This window comes from Dinoponera quadriceps, unplaced genomic scaffold, assembly GCF_001313825.1.
Source record: "Dinoponera quadriceps isolate SergipeBrazil2010 unplaced genomic scaffold, ASM131382v1 scaffold4133, whole genome shotgun sequence".
NCBI lineage: Eukaryota > Metazoa > Arthropoda > Insecta > Hymenoptera > Formicidae > Dinoponera > Dinoponera quadriceps.
Window position 1 is genome coordinate 166,405 of NW_014558113.1, and position 21,755 is coordinate 188,159.

The 21,755-nt window shown below is 44.4% G+C and overlaps 1 protein-coding gene across 3 annotated transcripts in view; it reads right to left on the reverse strand.

The window, feature by feature from the left end:
• Positions 1–4,014: 4,014 nt before the first annotated feature.
• The window catches only part of LOC106749635 (beta-1,4-N-acetylgalactosaminyltransferase bre-4-like), a 94,209-nt gene continuing 76,468 nt past the window's right edge, over positions 4,015–21,755 (reverse strand). For all 3 annotated transcript variants that reach the window (XM_014629293.1, XM_014629291.1, XM_014629292.1), the window contains 3 exons: positions 11,849–12,032; positions 11,520–11,738; positions 4,015–11,026 (listed from right to left, as the gene is read on the reverse strand). In XM_014629293.1, coding sequence (XP_014484779.1) covers positions 10,888–11,026; positions 11,520–11,738; positions 11,849–12,032 — 542 coding nt within the window. In that variant the 3' untranslated portion in view covers positions 4,015–10,887. The remainder of the gene's footprint in view (positions 11,027–11,519; positions 11,739–11,848; positions 12,033–21,755) is intronic.

Sequence of the window (21,755 nt, forward strand, 5' to 3'; positions counted from 1 at the left end):
GGGGGGGGGGAAAGAGATCACGACGACACGGTGTATATTTTGTGTGATGCGTGACGACTGTCACCACATCCCCGACCGGAATTCTCGTGCTTGTTGCAACGGACACGCGACGGCTCGACGGAGGACCAACTCGCCGGTGGCACGGACACGGTGTTAATCGGACTAGGAACAATTAAGTAAGGGATTTTTGTATAACGCGTATATACCCGTGTGCCAATTACTTTACACATATACATATCGCACAAATCTACTATTTAAATGAGAACACGTACGGAGGTAGGAACACTCGCGCGATTTAACTACGATTTCCGAGCCGGTGTCGACTCTATCGGTCTATTCTGTAACTTTTAACGGCAGTGTCGTTATGTTGTTGTTGTGCGGTTGTAACGGCCGTGTTCGTATATTCATCGACCAATGCTTTACAATATATATACATATTATTTCGATCGTAAAATAATATGCGACATGAACTATAGATTTTCAGCACTGCCAGTGAATGCTACGAGCACAGCCCGTCTGTGGTGGAGAAACTGCGCGATAATAATGTAACGATAATGATACTGTCGTTAAAAGTTACAGAATAGATTTACCAGGCCCTGTTCTGCATGCGTATGGCGAACGCTTGGTATGGAATGTATGGCTAGGGTGACTTTCACCGTACTCCGATCAAGCTAATCGACGGTTTAAAATTGCTGTCGGCCAAATGTTATGTCTGAATACGATATTTACGATGATGTTAAAAACTTTTCTTTAAATGGGCAAAAATATTAATCACTGCACAGTTTTGGGAAAACCTCCCATCAATCACAAGGAAAATGCTATACTAAGTGGTAGAAAATTTATAATGGATATCAGACAAGGAGTGTGCAGAGCTTATAAGCTTAAAAGATAGATACATACGTACATACGTATGTAATCATATTTTGGAAACTGGTAAATAAATATACAGCATGTCTAAAAATGCCAACTGTGGAATTAATTATTTCTAATGCTGCAAACTATGGGATTAATTATTTTCAATGTTTTATGCAAGCCACGCATTAGTGCTGTTTTTAAACTGTAAAATATCTACCTTATCTGTATTTTCCAATTTTAGAATCGAGAACAAATTCGAATCGAATCAACAGAGATTCGATTCGGAACGATACGCATATCTCTTTACAATTTTTATTATTATTCATCGATTAGTCTAATCGGAGTTTGGTGAAAGTCACTCTAAATTTTCCTCCCTGGTTTTCTTGATTTTTCTTTATGCAAGGACGGAACTGAATGTCGAAAGGGCGCATTTGCCGTTTGCTGTGCATCCGGAATAGGGCCGCTAGTGGTAGGCGCGGCTAATTGGTAATTAATCGCGCGTTTGTCTCCTGAGATTAAATAGATTCGTGCACATTCGCGTTCAAGAGAGCGTACAGCACGGTAAGGGAGACGATCCGGGGAAAGAGAGATGCCAGGTTTCGTAGATCGATTCCATACCATGGTGCTGGATAAATATATGATTCTTTACGTTAATCGGTAGTCGAGTCCCTTTTATTGAATAGCTGGACTATTTCTCAGTTGCAGTTATAGTTGATTAGAGAGTTTATTCGGCGAAGGACGCCTCGCGTTACAGGTGTAGTCGTTTGTGCGAGGATCGAGGGCCGCGTTTTCCAACGCATTCTTCATCGACGTGATGATTTGCGATTAGCTTGTCTCACGGGGAGAAACTCATTTTCTACCTGAGAAAGGAAAGTAACAACAACTGAAAAGATGATGAAAAATCAGATTGGTCGGGAAGTTTTCTCGCGCGCCGATAACAGTTTCATCGATAGCGTCGGCACAAAGAGAAGGCAGATAAAGGAAGGACAGAGCGAGAGAGACGGAGGAGGAGAGAGGAGGGGACGAGTGGATTGTTATGGAGAATTACCGCAATATTACGCATATTACATATTAAATATGAATGTGATGATGTATACGTTGTAAGTAAATATGTGCGCTGTAGGCTGTAGGTCGTAACAATGGCGCTGATAATCAAGGAACGTTAACATAATTTAGCGTTAACTATATCGATGTTTAATTTATCGATCGTTAAGCCACAAATACGCGACACGAGCGCGCTTCGATTTCTAGATCGCGTCCGAGCGCAATTATCGTTGCGAGCCCGCGGTAACATCCCCACCGGGGGTACACTTTGGGTCCTTGTTTCGGGTAATGCGATTATCGATTATTGGGTTGTTGTTCCCGCGAATGAATGAATAATTTCGTACCTCTCCGGTGCACGGTCAATCGACAGCTGTGTTCGTATCCCGAAGAAGAAGGTAATAGCGGAGGAGATGATAAGTACATTACACGATAACTCATTAGTCCATTAGTCGATGTTACGTCGTCGAAGAAGGGCGCTTCTAGATTATCGTCAGATCAGATTGTACCGATTCTAACGTAGTTAGAGAGGGAAGGAGGGAGGGGAAGATCGAGGGGGTAATTTTGGTATGATCGGTGTAATGCGAGTGAAATGTAATATCGCACTTGTATCGCTACGGGAGTGTCATGCATTTTTGCGCTGAATGTTTAGTCCGTAAGAAGCAGCACGAATCAAATATACACGCATATCCGAACATGTGACGTCCCGTGACGATGATTTACCCCGGCGAAGACTAACAGGAAGAAAAGAAAGAACCATTTCCTCCTCCTCGAGATCCTTGAGACTGATCCCAACACCGTTTTATCTTCTCGTCTCGCTTAATTATCGCCTGCGGCGAGAGTCGGTCGACGGTGCGATTGGCGCTAATCGGAGACCGAATTTCTCTCTTACTTTTATCGGAGGATGGAAGTGACGCATCGTCGGGAAGAAATTAAGAGATAAAAAGAGACAAGTGAGGTGTGTGCTTTAACAGAAATTTATTGTTCCGATACATCACGAATGTAACCTGTGGAAAGAGGACAGCCTCCCAGGTGTTTCTGGCAAATCGAGAAGAAGCAAGTATTACGTACACGAGGATACAGCTTATTTATTTTATTCGTGTCACTTTTAAATAGTGTTTCCTTTGTCCACCTCAGCCGATCTGTATGCAAGCTTCGAGGTCGACACACGTGCTCCCTCTCTCTTGATAGACTTTTATATATAGGATGAAGATGGTAAAGTTGAAACGGTAAGTCTCGGCGACTTTGGGAAGAAGGGTCATTCCTCTTTTGAGAAATATTAATCGGACCGTCGGATGAGAGCAGCAGTTTCGATGAAATATTCCTCCCAGTGAGATGAACGGTACTACTTCGGAGATACTTTTTTTTTTTTTAGGATATATTCCCCCGAATGTACTTCGTGTGTTCTGAAAATGTTCCGGCGCGCGCGGCACATATTTCGGCAGCATCGCGAGAATTCTCCGTAATATCTCGAGAATCTCTCGATCTCCCGGAGAATTTTGGCGGAGATCCTCGTTCTCGGGAATCGTCGGAACATTTTCTCGCATTTCACGTGTGCACCGCACAGATTTGCATAATAATCCACCTTGCTCTCGCGAATTATGTAATTTTACATGAGGGACGCACCTCCCCCGCGAAACTCGTAATTGTACGTACAGCACTCGCGTATTTGCGCGCCGCGGAATATTCACTGAAACGTCTCATCTCGCGTTTTATCGGGTCGTTAACGATGTGGAAAATCCTCGTGTCCGCGCTTTTCGAAAATTCCCTGACGCTTCTAGTTAGCGACGGCGTCGCGTAAATATTTATATATTATATATATATATATATACACATATATATATATATATATATAGCGCGTATATGTGTATGTATAATATATTACACATTCTATTACATCGCCCTCGCGAGCGCCTTCACGTCGCGCTCCTCTTCCCCTCGTATAAATACTTAGCGATTACCTTATGCGATACTTAACGCTTAATCACTATCTCGTCTTTGCTGATGATTGGTGTTTAACAGTCGCGCGCGCGCCTGTGCCGCACGAGAACGCTCCTCTTCGCGATATACCAGCGACGACGGGCGCAAGGAATATAAAAAAACCAAGAAACATCAAGCGAAAAAAAAGGAAAAAAAAAGGAAACAAAAAGGCAATCGCACTTTGCGCTGTCGAACGTCCGAAACGATCTTACATCTAATTATCGTAACCCAGCAACGCGATAATAATAATAACAATTCGATCGTGAAACCCTCCGCGCTATCCCCCGCGAAATAATTCCGCTCTCACGATAGACGAATCTCCCTAAATCCGCATTTGTGTGCGAGGTAACAGCGATACGTATAAAAGTCTGGCCGCACACACCGAAGGAAGCTCGAGATCGTAGCGGCGATGCTGCGAGCGCGGCGTGCGAATTGGCGAATAACTGCTCCACCACCTCCTCCTCCGTCCGGCGAGGCTCTCGTGCGGCAATTGAGCGCGGCAAATTCACCTGGTGTGTACGCGAATACAGGATGTCCCGCGTAAAGCGAACGGATTTGCGGTATTTTCGAGCACGGGGAGGAAATGAAACGCGCGCTTTCGTTTCCCTTCGCGTTCGATTATACGACGCTCCGAGAAAGGAGATGCTCGCGTTGAGGAAGTGTTGTGTCACACGCCAAGACCGCGACGGTATGCTGCTTTACGCGACGCACCTTGCATACAGCGTGCTCGGCGAACGGACTGTAAGTCGAGAAGCTTTCGTAATCGACGACGACGGAATTCGGCAGAACGAATCGTATTCCCACGGTTTTACGTCCAACGATCCGAGTCTGACGGTTCACCACCCGGAAGTCTATCGATAAGCTTCCTACACCTGCGTTCTTAACACCGTTTTTCTCGATAGAGTTCGGGACGTAGCCGATGTCCAATTTGCTTCTAAAGAATTCGCAGAAGTTACGATCTCTCATCACAGATCGGCTGTCTTCCGAACAGCATCGAAAAAAAATTCATGTTCAAACTGCTAAAACTAAGCGTAGCAGCGGCGCCGGTAGGTGAAGTGTTGATCAATTAATAAATTAATGCCTGACGCGACGCGCCACCCGGGTCGTGATCTCGCGATGAGCACGCAATTAATGTATAATTAACATATAATTACATTGTTTGTGATACCAGATAGTTACGAGGAGTCGCTGAATTAATCGCCCAATTTCTGTTGCTCCTCAATATTGAATCAAGCACATATGAAAACGCGATCAATAAATTGCAAATAGTCTTTAAATAGTTGAGTTAGGAATATGTGATAAATTGCCGTCTTGACCGCGTTCGCAAATTCGTGCTATTTCGAATGAGGCGATTAATTCGATAACCGTCCCGTTCAAGCTCGGGAAAGGAAAGACGTTTCCTTAATTACGCGCGACGTCGGCCAGCTTCGATCCGATCGAAACGTTTTCCCTACCAGTTGTGTGAAAAGAAGAAGAAATTCCGTTTAAAGAAAGTCCCGTCCCCGTTATTACTTAACGTCTCCGTAAAACCGTCGGAATGTTGTGACTTCTTACACTACTTTCGCGGAGCACGCCAATATTTTCTCGATCGCTTATCCTTATAAATTACCTTGGCTATTTCCGATTATTCGATAACGGTAGTAGTATGGTACAACGTCCTCTCTCTTAAGCTATACTGAAATATCATTCGAACTGTCTCCTCTTCGTACGTTCGCTCACCCGTCTTCCGCCTCGTTCACTATATTCAATTAAAATTCGCAGCGACGCGCGTAACAATGGAAAAAAGGAAACAAAATAAAAAATAATCGTCAGCATATACTCTCAAAAAATCCCTCAACGAGGCTGCATCGAGGGTTACAAGTACCGCGAATTTGTCCGGAATTATCCTCCCCGGACGCTAATTCGCGCGATTATTATACAACGATTATTTATACAACTACAGTGAAATCAGTCAACTCTTTAGCAAATTTCGCCGGACCTGCTTCAAGGAAAGTGCCCTTTCGCGATTGCCGATTTAATTCTCGCGCGTTTGCCGGAAACAATTACGTTTGATTTAATCGCGATCGAATATCGGTTCCGCCTGACAGAAGAAAACGGTCTGAGGAGGACAAGCCGAATCATGCGAGAATAACAACGGAACGTACGAACTGATTACTTCCGGATCAGATAACGACGTCGGAATGTTTAATCACAGGAACGGCGATAAAAGGAACGCGCCAACACACCTTCTACCTCTCTCTCTCTCTCTTTCTTACATATCCTACACCTTCGAGCTTCCCCGTCCGAGTTTTCTCACGCACGTGCCACCTTTATACAACACGAACATCAGCCGAGTCTTACCTTCAAACGACTTCGAAGCTTTTATCATTTTACGCTCACACATTCCCTCACTCGCGTACGAAAGCGGGCTCGAGTCGATTTATCTCGCTTTCTCCGGAAACAGAAAAAACATACGCAAGAAAAAATTAATTCCTCAAGCGTTCTCTCTCTCTCTCTCTCTCAAAAAACCGAGGCTCGTAGTCGCGAGAGAAGAATCGACGCGGCGCTCGGGCAGAAGAATTTCCGGAGAAGACGACGACGCAAATTACGATAAAGCGTGGAAGTCTCGAATAGGCGTCGCCGCCGGGCGGATTCAAGAAGCTTCATCCTCGAATGGCGGGGATGAGTATCGATCGGCTATGGCCGTCGCGCGCGATGCGAGAGATGAAGAGGATGCTGCTGTGTTAATCGGTGCAGCTCGTCACCGCGAATTCGCGAGCCCGACCGCGTCTCTTGAAATCTCTACCGCCCCCTTCTCTTCTCTCCTCCCGCCCGGCCTCGTGATTCCTTCGGCCGCAAGAAAGGATGCGATATTCACAGCCCATGCTCTCGGCGTCTGTAACGCTTAAGTATATTCGTCCACGACAACGCGATAACGTCCCCGCACTACGTCCTACTGACAAGACAAGTGATATGTTAATGCGTTCTAAGTCCGCGCTGCCGCGGCCCCGTGCGTATAAATCTCGTCGTTCGCGCGCATCCCGCTGCTTTTTCGGCACCACCTTCGTTGATCCCGCGTATTATCTTCGGTATTCTCGGCATCGTCGCGGATCTGACGACCGAGCATGACGGTCCAAATTTGACACGAATACGTGGAAAAGAGTGGCGAATAAGATCCATCGATTGTACGACAGAAGGCTGCTCAAATTACTGTCACGCACGATATGAAAAGACGTTAGAAACCAAATTTCCGGGTTACGATCGCTTAATTTATGGAATGTTTAATACAAAATTGCAGAACTTTTCGACCTTAATTCAGTCATAACGCAAAAAATTTATACCACTAAGCTATCTAACTAGTCTTGCAACGCGTTCAATGTTCTCCGACATAGATACGGCTTATATTCTAATGGAAGCGTAAATTATTACTAAATTTAGAATACTTATCGTATAAACATTGAAACATGGAAATGCCAAACATCGGAACACAGTACAAATTTGCAATGCAAATAATTAATAATGAAGTACTTATTAATTGATATGAGTTTTGCAGACACGCTTACAAGCATTTACGGAATTAACTAGATCGAGATAGGTTCGTATCCCGCCGGGATAAATTTCGTATCTCGGCCTAGTCAATTCCGTAGATACTAGGAAGCGTATCTGCAAAACTCGTATCAATGAATATGCTAAGGAATTAAGTGCTTCACTATTAATTATTCATATTGAAAATTTGTACTGTGCTTCGATGTTTTAGCATTTCCGTGTTTCAGTGTTTATACGACAAATACTTAAAATTTAGTATTAATTTATACTTCCATTAGAATATAAGCAGTACCTATGTCGGAGATCACTGAAAGCGTTGAAAAGCTAGCTTAGGTAGCTTAATGGTATGATTTTTTGTATTACGGCTGAAGAGAACCCAAGTAAGGAAGATCGAAACGTTCCTCAATTTTGCATGAAAAATTCAATAAATTTGAGCGACCATCAAATTTGACTTCTAACGTCTTTTGTATTGTATATGAATAAGATTTACGTTCAATACGCAGTTATCAACGACGTAATTATACGCTATAGCAAGTTCAGTGAATAATATGAAGCACTTAATTCCTTGGCATGTTGATTGATCAGAGTTTTCCAGATATATTTACGAGCATTTATAGAACTGACCGAAACAAGTTGTGTCTCGTCGGGATAAGTTCTTACCTCGGCCTAGTCAATTCCGCAAATGCCTGTAGTTGTATCTGGGAAACTCATATCAATCGATATACTAAGAATAAATGCTTCGTATTATTATTTACACCATACAACACGTTGACTGCCACGGTAATCTCTGTGGAATGCCCCAAAGTTTAATTGAAATGTCACCGTATGGCCGCATACATAATGAATACACATCCTCACGCGTATATTCGTCAATTAGTTTTCTCGGCTTTCGATCGATCGCGGGATTTAATTTGTCAGGTTACAATTAGTCACGTTTCACGTGTCAATTAATGAGACGCGGCGAAATCACAGTACCGGTTCACTGACGATCTTCACGGCAGTCAACGAATTACTTAACAACAGCCGGACATCGATGATTAAATCAAGAGGCGAGCTTAATCGGCAGCAATTGTACAAATCGGTTGAAAGTGATGTCGACGCTTCCTTATTTCACTCTGACGTTTCTGACGTCAATCTTTCGCCATTCATTTTCACGCTTGAGTTTGCTCTTCGAAGAAGCCGTATTTAGCAGTTTACAATTTTCTGATCTGACACGTTGAACGTGGGATCCTCGTGTTCGACCGTGCACAGCGAGATACGCACAAGCAGGTATACGCAGCATGACGCACGCTCGGTCAAACGCGATTAAGTACCATCATTATTATCATTACCATCATTATCGTCATTACCGTCGTCATCCCTGCGTTTCACGGCCGTGATCGTGCGTTAATACCGGTCCAGAAATCACAATTCATCGCGACGAAGCCCACGGATGAGCTCTGCTCGATCATTCACACTGCCGGCTGTACAAAAAATAAGCCCCGACCGGGCCGCCTCGGGAGTTCGATCGAATCGTACGAGTGTGGTACAAGATTCACGAGCCCCGAAGGAAGGCCGATTCGAAGCCCTCGAAGCGTTATCTCGCGCACGATTAGCCTGCGAGAGAGATTTCACCGCCGCGCACGTCCGGATGAACGTTATCCTCCTCCCCCGCGCACTCCCGAGCTCAGCCCTCGGTCGAACGTCACCGGGAACGAGCCGCCGTCTGTCTTCGGGATCGCGCGACAAATCCTCGCGGCAGATTCGCCAGCTGGAAGAGACTGGAAATCGGAAGAACGGCTGATCCGCTGATTTCGGACGAGCGAGTCACACCATTAACCATCTCGATATAATGCCTCTTCTCTTTTATCTTCTTCCTCCGTACGTTCTCCCCGTCGCACGAAACGGAAACGAGTCACGGCTGGAATTTAACATGGCGACGGATTATCCCAGCTGACTCATCGTTATTAACAGGATACCGTTGTATGATCTCTCGACTCTTCGTAGCCCGGTTGTCCTCTCTCTCTCTCTCTCTTTCTGTCGTCCTTTTTATCTCTTTCTTTGTCTTTCCTTTCTTCGGCTAACGAGATTCTACCGTTCACGGTGATCGCGCTTGCTGGCGAACAGGACACGTAAAGCCACGAAAGCGGAAGCTCCCCGAAGTCTCCCTTCTCTCACAGTCGATCGAGCGGCGACAGGTTGCGAATGTGATGATATCGTGACTCGGCTCGGGGAAAGGATGTTAGTTAGTAGCTTCTTTGCCTTCCTGGCTTCCTTCGCTCTTCCTCTCTCTCCATCGCACACTTCTGTCGCATACATACACATACACATAACATACGCACGCATGCACGCACGCACTCACTCGCTCGCTCGCTCTCTCTCTCTCTCTCTCTCCCCTTCTCTCCTTTGGCACGTCAGCTCGTATGCTACTCTCTACTCGCTCTCTATCCTATCGTTGCGATAAAAAAATATGAGGAATAAAAATATATCACGTAACAACGTCCCCTAACCATCGTTTCTCCGCGGTAAGGGATAACGCGCGCGAGACTCTCACGCAGCGACGAGATATCAAGATAGAGAGAGACTCCTCTCTTTCTCTCTCTCTCTCTCTCTCCCCACGGCGCATCGTCTCTCCTCTCCCTAAAACTCTACACTGACGCGCACCGACTTCACGTAGATGCTACTCTTTGCATACGTCTCCCTCTCCCCCCTCTCTCTCTCCCTCTCTCTCTCTGCGTTTAACCTCCGGGGATCTTTTATTCTCGGCCTTCTCTCGACTAACGACGCAGCACACGCAAACGATATACTTAAGCTAAGCTGCTTCTAACCTATCGGCTTTATTGACTTCTTGTCCGTTGTCGATCGGAAAAAAGGAATATCGAGAAAGCAATCGGCTCCCGACGACACGTTTGCGAGAGATTGGCGTGGATTCGGTGGTTCTTTTTTTTTCGCATCACGGATGTGGTGAAAAGTCGCGTTGATGTTCGGCGATGCTTAATTTGCCGGCTGGAGTTTCACTGTTCACGAAACCCTGCGAGGCTTGTCTTCGTGTATCTCCGGGGTCTTATTCTCGTTCGAGTCTTCTGCCCGCAGCAGGTCGTTAGATTTTGCGTCGTAGAATTGTCCATCAGATGATAGTGGTATCTTGATGGCGTAAGTTGAGGATCGAAATGTTAGGGATCGCCATTGCACTGCCGCGTTCGGAAGCTCGTCGCGTCTCCGACGTCGTTGAAACAGCAGCAGAAACCCTCCCCCCCCCTTCCCGCGGTCCTCGAAGCGTTCTCGCAGAACATAGAGCTCGTCGCTCTCCCCCGCGAACAGTTTTGCGCGATTTTCGATGTTCGACCGATGCTCATAGATCTCGTTCCGACTCTAACGAGCAGCAAGTTTGAAACTGCTCTCTCTCTCTCTCTCTCTCTCTCTCTCTCTGACGAGCACGAACGATCGCGAGCTCCTCTGCCAGACATGAATTTGGCGCAGGAGCCTTTAGCCCAGCCAAGGTAGCCATCAGCTGGGCTGCGGCGGCGTCAGCCTCACCAGCAGCCACGTGTACAGCTTCGGCTTCCGCTTGTCGATCAGCTCATATTGTAGATTGGCCAATCCGTCGGTGGAGAACCTCTTCTTGCCTGTCTTCAGGAACTCGTACCTGTCGTCGGGGATCGAATATTGATTGGATTATCGGATTATCACAGTCGAATCTCGATTATCTGGTCTTATTTCACAAGGCTATTTTAGTGAGACGAAGTAACAGGTCGGGATTAAGATTTATTAAGAGAAGAAGAACGAGATAAAAGAGCAAGCGAAATTAAGAATAAATAAAAAAACGAGATTAGGAATAAATGAAAAAAAAAAACGAGACAAAGTAACAAGCGAGACAAAGTAAAATTAAGGATAATTAAAAAAAGAAAAATGAGACGAAATAACAGACAGGATTAGAATTAAAAAAAAAAACACACGAGACGAAATAATGGACAAGATTAGAAATAAAAAAAAAAACAAAGAAAAAACAAAATAACAGAAAAGATTAGAAATCATTTTAAAGGGAAAAACCGAATGAGATAACAGGCAAGACTAATGAATTAAAAAAAATCTCGAGATTTACCGAATGAAAAATGTTCACAGTAGCTTGCTCGACTGACCTTTTGGGATTCGCCTTTTCCTTCTTGTGCAAGAGCATCTTATAACGCGCGACGTTCGCCGGATAACGCGAGATGTGCAGGCCGTGGGCTTTGATGCGATTCGCCATATCGTCGTCTTCGCCACCCCAGCCCCAGAAAACGTTACTGAAACCGTTCACCAGCTGGAAGTGTTCACGCGACATCGCGGACACGCCGCCGAAGAGATCGGCGTAGGGTAACCTGAGGATAATTCGACGATTTCATATTTGTATCAAACGCGGATCTCCGACCACTCCCTGGAACCGATTCTTCGCGGGAAATACAACGGAATGGAGTGGGTCGTTTTTTACCTGTACTTGAATTTGTCCACTGCGACCGACATGTGCCTGGGCTGCTCGGGACAGGTGTACAGATTTCTATCGTCCTCCGGAAGTAGGTCAACATCGTGAAAGATGAAACAGTCGAAGATTCTCTCCTTCAATGCCTCCACGTAGCCGACATTCATGAGCATCGCCCGATTGAAGGGTCCGGAGCCTGCGCGCAGAACATTTTTGTTGTATAATATAGCATACTAATAACGTAATTATTGAATAATATAGTATACTTAATAACATCATTGATTAAACTTGTATTGCTCGACTAGAACGTGTTCATATTGAAGCCAAAATTTATATATGACAACAATAAATGAACGATTTAATCGGATATATTTTTAACCTATTTGCATATAATTACAGCGATCATTTCTGCGATTTTCGATTTTATGCATTATATGTAAGACTGAAAATCATGTAAATTTTTATGTAGGGAATCGTGTAAATTTTTATAATTTATGGGGAATGGTACAGCATACAAGACGCCGGCCGTATTACTATATGTATATGCGCGATTATGAAAACAGCAGAACGATGGGATATTCGTTATGTTTGTGACATAAACTACGATATCTAAGCAACGATATATGATTGTAATAGCGTTGTTCACGTTGCTTTCCAAAGTTTCCCGTACTATCTTGTGTTTTGACGTTACAAATCCTCGTCGGTGCAGAACTATTAAATTATTCTTTCGATTCATGAATTTTTATATTTTCTCCGCACATGGGGGATCAAACGGTTCGCGTTTAAATTTTCCGGAGCATACCGATAATTCAGGTGCAAAAATGTCGAATCGGAAATTCTGTCTCTTAACAGGGAATATTTCACTTGTAATCCTTCCGAAAATTTCCACGACGAATATACTTCACTCGCGAATGACGCGGTACGCGGAATTTATTTCTGCAAATGGGCATTCTCTGAAATTCTGGATGATTAAAAATACAGAAGGCAAACAGCGGTGACCGAGATAAATCTCGACGGGAATAGAGAACGCCTTTAATAAACTGCAAACTAAGTCGAATCGGTCCGGGACGCGTTCGCGAATTAGAGGATCTCGTGAATTTTTCAAACGGCTCGTCGTTAATCAAGTCTCATGATATATTTAGCCCGGCTCTCGGCGGTGAAACTTCGGTTCTAGCGCCCTTTTTAATTTACGAGCACGCGTTGATTAGCGCGCCGTGGCTCACTATGAGCCGTTGAACTTGCGGCATCTCGCTCGAGCGACGCCTTCGCGAGCAAAATAATCCGACGTATCTGGCTCCCTCCCTCTCCCTCTCTCTCGGGAACTCTCTCTTCCCGGGCAAATTTGCTATAACTGACTTGTTGAAAATTACGATCCCCGAAAACCGGCGGCAAGTCTCCGCGTCTTCCGGAAAGCACTGCGTCGAAGGCGCGCGCTCTACAAATTGCTCGGGTTTGACAAGGGACCGTCACCGCCGCTGCCTCGGGGGTTGATGAAAAAGGGGTTGCACCAAGACTGATCCCAGGGATGTTTGCCAGGTCGCCCGGTGCAATTAAAAGTTTCGCGTCTTATCCTGTCGGGATGAGTCTTCGCGGTTGTTAGCGGGCGTCGTGACAAAAGTGGGTCACACGTAGGGAACTTTCGGTCGATTTTCTTCGCGTTTCCCGCCGGCCCTTTATCATTTTCATCCTCTTGCGCTGCGATTCGCAATCAATTATTAAGATGGGAGGGACGGGAACATGCTCCAGTATGTTCCGCAACTGACTTTCCAATGCACACTGAGAGAAATTATAGCTATTTTCGGCCCCTCTACTGTTTCCTTCTTACGATTTCAACTACAAAAATAATAGCTACGATATGCATGTAAAGTTATCATCACTGATGCTCGTTTCTATCATCATGATTTCAATCTAATCGACAACTAACTGAACGGAATTGGTCAATTCCATTGAATCAATCGTTGAATCATCGATTACATTTAAATTATGATGAAAGAAACGGACAAAAGATTATGTGTAACACCTATTAGGAAAATGGTTCTCCTGATTATAATTCTTTCACTATGATGATTATAATTACAAATATTAAATATTTTTCTCTCAATGTAATTAATTATTTCAATATATGACCCAAACATAATAGAATATTATAAATATTTTTATAGATATTCATGTATGTTTTTATGTCGATGGGTCAGAATTACATCGAAAAATTAATTATCTGATTTTTCAAATAAAATCAACAGGTCATTAAGTTATCAGATAAAATCACATCGAAAAAATGAGATAATTAATTTTGCAACGTATCAGTGCGTGTGTACACAAGTTTTAGTTTTTATAAATCATGAAAATAAAACGAAAACTTGCGAAAAGATGACTTGAACACACACTTGATAATTCGTACCTTGCAATTCGCCTTTCATGCGAATTTCAATTCGAGAAAAAAACATATTCTTGAGGCAATCGACGTCACAGAACCAATACGAGTCGAGACGGAGTTTACGAGAGAAACTAAAAATACAAGCGGGACATGCTTGCAGGACATTTTCCTTTCGCACCTTTTCGCGAAAATATACTGTCGGATCTCTTACCGTGGCCGCAATTTCCCTCCTCTCGCTGCGGTAACGCATAATAATGCGCGGCAAATGGCAGGATGTAACCCGATTTATGTCGTGTAAACTGGTAGCGGGTATCACGTCGGGGTAAATTAGCTCATCCCGCAACTTCGTCGACGTTAATGTTGCGAGATTATAGGACGAGTTAATGTCTTCGTGTGCACGATGGACCTGCCTAGCGTCTGCCATGAAACGGCAAAGCACGAGAAGTGCGTTTCCCAGAATGGATAATGTTTAATATTAAAATGCTCCGAGGAATAGAGAAAGAAAGAAAGAGAGGAGGGGGGAGAGAAACGCGCAAAATAGTTGCAAAACATCGCGCAACACCGGCTGTTGGACGATTTCCCGAGGATTTCCTTCTGCTCTTTTTACCGCTAACAAACGCCGTAGCGTGCGTCGTGCGCTTGACGCGAAGGAAACGGGAAGAAAAGGAGCGCGGAAAACGTGTCTATAAAAGGATCTTAATTGCACTTAACGTCACCTATCGCCGCTGTCGTCGTCCGTTTATCCGAGAATGTTTACGAGGCCTGCCGGGACCGGCGCTGGAAGCCGGCGTATCCTCAAAGGACGAAGATGAGAGAGGCAAGGGTAACGCTCTCAAAGCCGTCGTCGGACACCCCCCGTCGATTATTATTGGCTGAATAGACTTTGCGCTCGATCGAACCTCTCTTACCCGCCGGTAGTCGACATCAACGAGCGTACACGCGACGCGTCTCTCCGAAGAAAGTCGCCCGGAGGCCAAGGACCTCTCTCCCCCTTCCACCCTCTCACTCATTCTCTGTCCGCGAGCAGTTCGCCAAACCCCGCACGCCAGAAGGATATAAAACTCTTCTGTTTTTTCCCTCCCCCTCCTCGGCGAAAAGTGTCTCGCGGCGGAAGTTTATTTTAGGTATTTGAGATATTTCTTTATTGCGCACCGCGCTAGGAAGAACGGCGGGGGAGAAAAAGGGATGTGATAAGGGAGGGTGCGAGTGGGAGGGGGAGCGGATACACGACGGGGTCGCGTACACAAAGCGTGTCGCCGGGTATACGCTGGCGGTACAAGGTAAACAATTTCGCGAGGCGGGCAAACGGAAACGGGAGGGCGGCTTGACCCGAAAAAAAAATCGAAAATGTCAGACGATCCAACGGCCGCGCTCATTGCGACGGTCTCTTCGTTTTATCCAACGGCAACGTCGCCGCGCTTGCATACTGCCACGCTCTCACATTCTGAAAAGGTGGCCGCGGCGGCGGTCGCACGATTACGGCCGTCGTTGACGAATCAGAATTGTAAATGACCTCGGCGGCGGCAGGGTCGATCCGGCCGACTGAAATAGTACCGAGTGTAGTGCACGAAATAGCGTAGAGCGCGGAGGTGACGATTCATAAAATCGGAACCGCACGTCCCTTCGTTGCGCCGGTGCAGCTCGAGTTCCCGCGGCGATTTCGACGGTTCACGAACGACTTTGCAAATACGCAAACTCGCAAAAGTTGCGGATATTAATAGATTCTAACGCAGTTGGATGCGATCGCACGCGCCGATATAATCGGGAGAGGTGATTAAGTGAATATTCAATTAAGATCGTATTTGCGCGGAATTAAGTTAAATTTAAATAACGCCGCGTTCAAAGCTCTTAAATTCAGATCCGAGTGCGTTTAAGTTGAGGTGAAATTACGTAACAGATTAGCGTTTCAAATAATTCGGGAATTAAAAATGCAACAAGCTACACCTTCACCCCCTCTCTCTCTCTCTCTCTTCCGTTGAAAGCCCGAGAGTTTACGTTCTCTTTCTGTTAATTTGTCGCTGTATGTGTATTTCCACCGTGCAATTATTAATATGATACGGAGACAGCCGCCGCTGCGACGATGAAAGGCATCCGGTTAAACATTTATTAGCGTCTCTCTTTCTCCCTCTCTCTCTTTCTCTCTCTCGTCGGAGCAAAGCTTCTCGCGATTTTAGTAAATACTAACGAAGGCCGTCAGAGTGGTTATTGTCCCGACCGGTGCCTCCAACGAGCTCGATTCATTTCCATATTCGCTCTTCTTCCACAGGGAGACGTCGCTTACTTCTGAAAGAATCGCGTCCAAGATGCGAAGTTACGCGTCACTCTGAACTCGATCATACGAAAGAATGCGCTTGTTGCGTCACGCAAATGTCAATCTTTCTGTTTGTGGCGTTTGTATTTATTAGAAGCTCGCAAAAGTTCGTCAGACTTTTAGCCACATGTCTTTTATTAGTCCTTTGTAGGAAGATAAAATTATCTATCGTATATTGCGAACGTACTGGTTCAAAGGCAATATTTTTCGTGATATTAGAATAAAAAAATTGCTTACTAATTGACTTAGCAATAGGTAAATATTATCAGAGGATCTTTAATTCTTCCTTTGTTTAAACCAAGAGCAGTCTTACTTTAAATTTCGTAAAGCTTAAAGGCCATAATTATTTCACAAATATTTTTAAGAAGAGGATTAGTCTGTTTAATTTCTAGAAGGTAAAAGTGCCTCAAATTAATATTAGAATCATTTCTACAGAAAACAGAGACATGATTGGGGAAAAGCGATACTGAAAAAAAAATAAAACTAAAATTACATATGAATTAAAATATTATTTGATAAAAAAAGGAGACGCCCTACAAATGGAACACTGGCTGCTAATGGGCATATAATAACGACACAATACATGCTATACATTCAATCAACATATCTACCATCGTTATTTCCCTGGCTTTCTGTCTTTCCCCGTTTTTAGATGATAGACCGATCCAGCGACCGTAAAATGACTCATCTTTCGAACCGATGAAATCAACAACTTTTTACGAATTTCCGATAAATAGACGAAATCCCACTCCGTCGCGCTGCTCCTCACTTCTCCTTCATCTCGGGAAGGAAAAGCAGCCTGTGTTTTTCTTTCTGTTAATCGATAAAAACATTTTCCGGAAGACAACGTATCGTTGTCTCCGTTCCCAGAGTCCCTAGCGGTATCCCCAGCCGCAACAATTATCGCGAGGAAATTATCGCGAAGATTTCCTTCGGATATCGATGAGTGTGCGATCGTCGTCGGGGATAATTGTACAGTCACGGTAATAAGAGTGGTGGACGCCACGTGCGAATGCGCCGCTGGTGCTTCCGACAGCTCAACACAGCCGAGTGACATTATCAATGAGCGGATTCTGTATTGCAAGAGAGAGAGAGGGAGAGAACACCCGGAGCCGCGGCAGTCGCGCGACAGGTGCAACTAATTACGCTTGTCCGCGCGAGGTGTGCGCCTTGATATCCCCGTCCAGTTTCCGCTGGCGGACGTTCATAAAGCGCAAGTTCACCGCCGTGCCCTTCGGTTCTCCGTTTTAGGAAACTACGCTACTTGTAATATCGGACGAGAGAGAGAGAGAGAGAGAGAGAGACGGCCAACAGCGTGAATACTATTTCTGGCGGGTACGTATCCGGCGGTTAGTCCGTCTAGATCCCTCGTATTCATTCAAAATCTATTTATCCTAATTCCGTTTGTCTATTCATATCTGTCCTCATTCGATGTTCATCTTTGCGAGCTCGCCTACTCCATTTTCGCGAGATTAAATCGCAGCTAAGGAATACGATGTCTCTCGCGATCAGTGTACATTCGATTGATGTATCCGCTCGAGAGCACCGATGAAATACCGTTTGATAAGGTCAGGGCAAATTGGGGGAAATTTTTGTGACCATTTCTTTTGTCAGTGACCCGTGCAAATTTTTATGACCATGAAAAGGACCTGAAGAAATTCGGAGATAATTGAAGAAAGACGATATTATTGACCATTCTTACGAGAAACGCAAATGTAGATATTTAGGATATAATAAGTACCGATTTTATAATTTACGATTATTTCTCAATGCGTTTTATCGATACAGATCTATAATATACAAGGTATTTTTGCACGGAAAAAAATAATTTATTGGCACAGCAAATTTTATATTGTTGCGGCAAATCTGTCGATTATTATGCGGACAGCAAAACGATTTGTTAAAAGTATTAATTCGCCGAATTATTTTGCTGAGTCTACAAATTATTTTGCTGTAAAAACAGATTAGTAAATGTAAGAAAACACTATTTTGTCCAAAGAGCAAATTAACTTGTTCTAAAGACAAATCCAACCAGCAGAATATTTTCTATCCTGGCTACAAAACTGTTTCTGCTCCAATTACAAATAATTTGCTAATTTGGTTATGTCAACTAAATTTTACTGCTGTCGACGCGAGAAATGTGCAGTAGCAACGATGGTTTCGCTGTAACAGCAAAATTATTTTTCTCCGCGCGTGAAACTGCATTTTTGCAGCTATCGTCCACGCTGATTTGACACAAAATTTACCAGCGGGAGGTTATTAAACCAGCGAAATTTTTCGTACACGCTAAATCCCAGTAAATCTTTATTCGCACCTCGTCAGTAGCTCGAGTAACAGATGTCTGTATGGGACGCGTTATCTGCGTATATTGTACACACATCGGAGTTTATCTTCAATCGACGATCTCGCGATGGCGACTACTTAAAGAAGTTTTTCTTCAATCTACGATATCTCGCGATGGCGAGCCACTGATTTTCCAGAAGAAAAAAAACAGGTATGCACTATCAGGAAGAGGGAAGTGCACGAGATATTGGGAAAACACGCGAGATTAGCACTTCCGCGACAGAGTATCCCTCTCCTCTCACCCCGATCCGACATCAACGGCATCTCGAGTGGTGCTGACGCCATATCGAGAAATTGATTTCACTCGGGGGTAGGAGGGAGGGGGAGGAACGCCATGAATCTAATTTCCCGAGTCCGCAGTCGCGGTCCGATTCGCTCGTAACGAAGTCGCGACTTCGCCCAATCCTCTTCTGGCCCCCGTCAGGGAGTCCCCTGATAAATATTCAGCACGGCACTAATTATGCAAAACCGAAGTATTCGGTGGCTGACTCCGCTTTAATCCCGCCCGTGAGGAGGAAGTGCTTCGCACTGGAGGAGAAGGAGGAGAATGACGAGGACGAGGAGGCGAAGCAAGAGGAAACAGAGAGAGAGAGAGAGAGAGAGAGAGAGAGAGAGAGAGAGAGAGAGAGAGCCGGGGATTTGAATTTCAAAACTGCGGCGAAGCGTGAGCGTGTCCGAGCAATTTGGGACAATTAAAATCGCGTTAATTCGTGAACGTACGTCGCGTCTTCGATATACTTCCGGGATTCGCTACGGATCTGTTGCAAATAGTTACTCCAGTTAGTTGCCGCGGCGCAGTATGTCTCCCTTGCGAACATGATGCCCCGATGTAAGGAAGAGAAAGGGTTGAATTAACGCGACAACGAATCAAACGCGTTTTCATTGAAGGAAACGGAACTTCTAGTTCTCATGAACCGATTCTCAAGTTCAGAAATTATGTTCACGTTAGTGTAATTATGTTTATGTTAATCAGAAAATGATACGATGTGTTCGTTGTCACGTAATTCAACTCATCTTCTTCTCCGTGCAGGAATGCCTAATAATCTATTAAGAGCTTGCAAAATTTCCCGAGTCGAAATTCTAATCCTACATTAAATCTCGAAAAATCTTTCGTTCTGTTCCTTTGGTGCTACAAATGGAAACTTATTTCCGTTTTCCCTACTTGAAGACTTAATGTAGAATTTAAAATTTCGACTCGAGTTCATTTGGTCAGACTTCTTTTATTAACTATTTAACTTCCGAGCTGGACTCTGAAGCCAACAATCTCATTGTGTCCGTGAAACGGCTTTTGGTTTAGGAGCCAACGCATGACCAGCATACTGTATCTATGATTCTGATTTGGCTTAGAAGCTAAAAGTAGTGCAATAAATAATGGGAAACAATTTTTTTTATTTCACTTTTATATATGTATCAGCTCATTCTTTAAGCAAAGAGAGAAAGAGAAAGAGAGTATCTTAAAAGACGAAGCACGGATTTTCTAGCGCTATTAAATATTAATATTGTCAATATTAATATGTCTGTGGGGGGATATAAAATTTAGACGTGTACCGACGCGCGCGTCGGATTATTCTTCGGTCGAGGTACGTGGAGAATCACAATCTTCCACAAGCAAATTTCCATTTTTCTCAATTTTTCGGCCGAGGGAATTTATCGACAGGAGCTACGCCGGTATATTCGAAATCAAAATCAAAAAGTTAATAATAATAAAACGACACATGACTACGTTGAATCAAAATATCTGCCGTCGTTACTCGCCACTTTCTGCCTCTCACCTTTCAGATAATCGTCTGATTCCGCGTCTGTGAAATGATTCATCTCCTCAGCCGATGAGATCATCGACGACTCGACGAACTTTTGCAAGACTTTAACTCGTTGTCCAATTTCCATTGATTATTTCAATGCTCATTTGAAGTTTTGGTCGCCAAATAGACGGTAAATGCAATTCACGATGTATTCATTGGCTCGTTACATTGACTCTCTGTGTATATTTAATTTGTCATATTATGCAATTTGTGTGTGGTTATGTTTTATACGTAAATTAGTGAGACCCGACGATATTAGTGTCACGGTCACTGGCAACCCCTGTGGTAATCAACGTGTCAATAAATCTCTCGCGAAATCTCGCTGCTGGTTACCTCGCGGAGAAGCGACGAACTATTGCAAACAAGCTCCTGATATATCATTCTATATGTTTAATATTTGTTCACATTGTGCTTCTCGCGATGCGAGGTGTATCTGCATATTTCCTTCGCTTGATCGATGTACTCATTAACCTCGAAGTGCTGACTTCGCATACATAGACCCCCGTCGATAACGGTATTCACGCCGCATGCCGGATGCGACCTGCGTACGCGATAATCATGAGATCCATCGCTCGGTTCGTTTTCTGGCGCGATTACACAGTTGCGTCTCGAACTCCGGGTGGAAACAGCCAGATGAACGGTACATCGGCAGTATATTTACGCGCGAAGTCGTCGTGGAAGACTTCGATCCACCGGTCACTATCGCCGCGGATCCCGGCCAGCCGAAACCGAGCCACGCTGTTCATCCCTTTAGCGGCCGTGAAAAATTCGCCGCGACAAACGCAACATCGATGTGTGACAAACTCAAATCGAATTTTTAGACGAATTTTCAGAATTTCGCGGTATCAACATCGAGAGAAAAAAACATTGCCGATTGCTCTCTAAATTTCCTAGAATGAAATCTCACTTGAAAAGTGACCACCGAGTCACTCGAATTTGAATAACTTTTAGCTCATATAAAGTGAATTCTCCATTCTGAATCGTCGAGTAAATGTTTCCACTTGAAATTGAGAAGTGAAGCTGATGTACATCCGGCGTCATGTATCTCCTAGACGGAAAATTATACGATTTTCACCCTTATACATA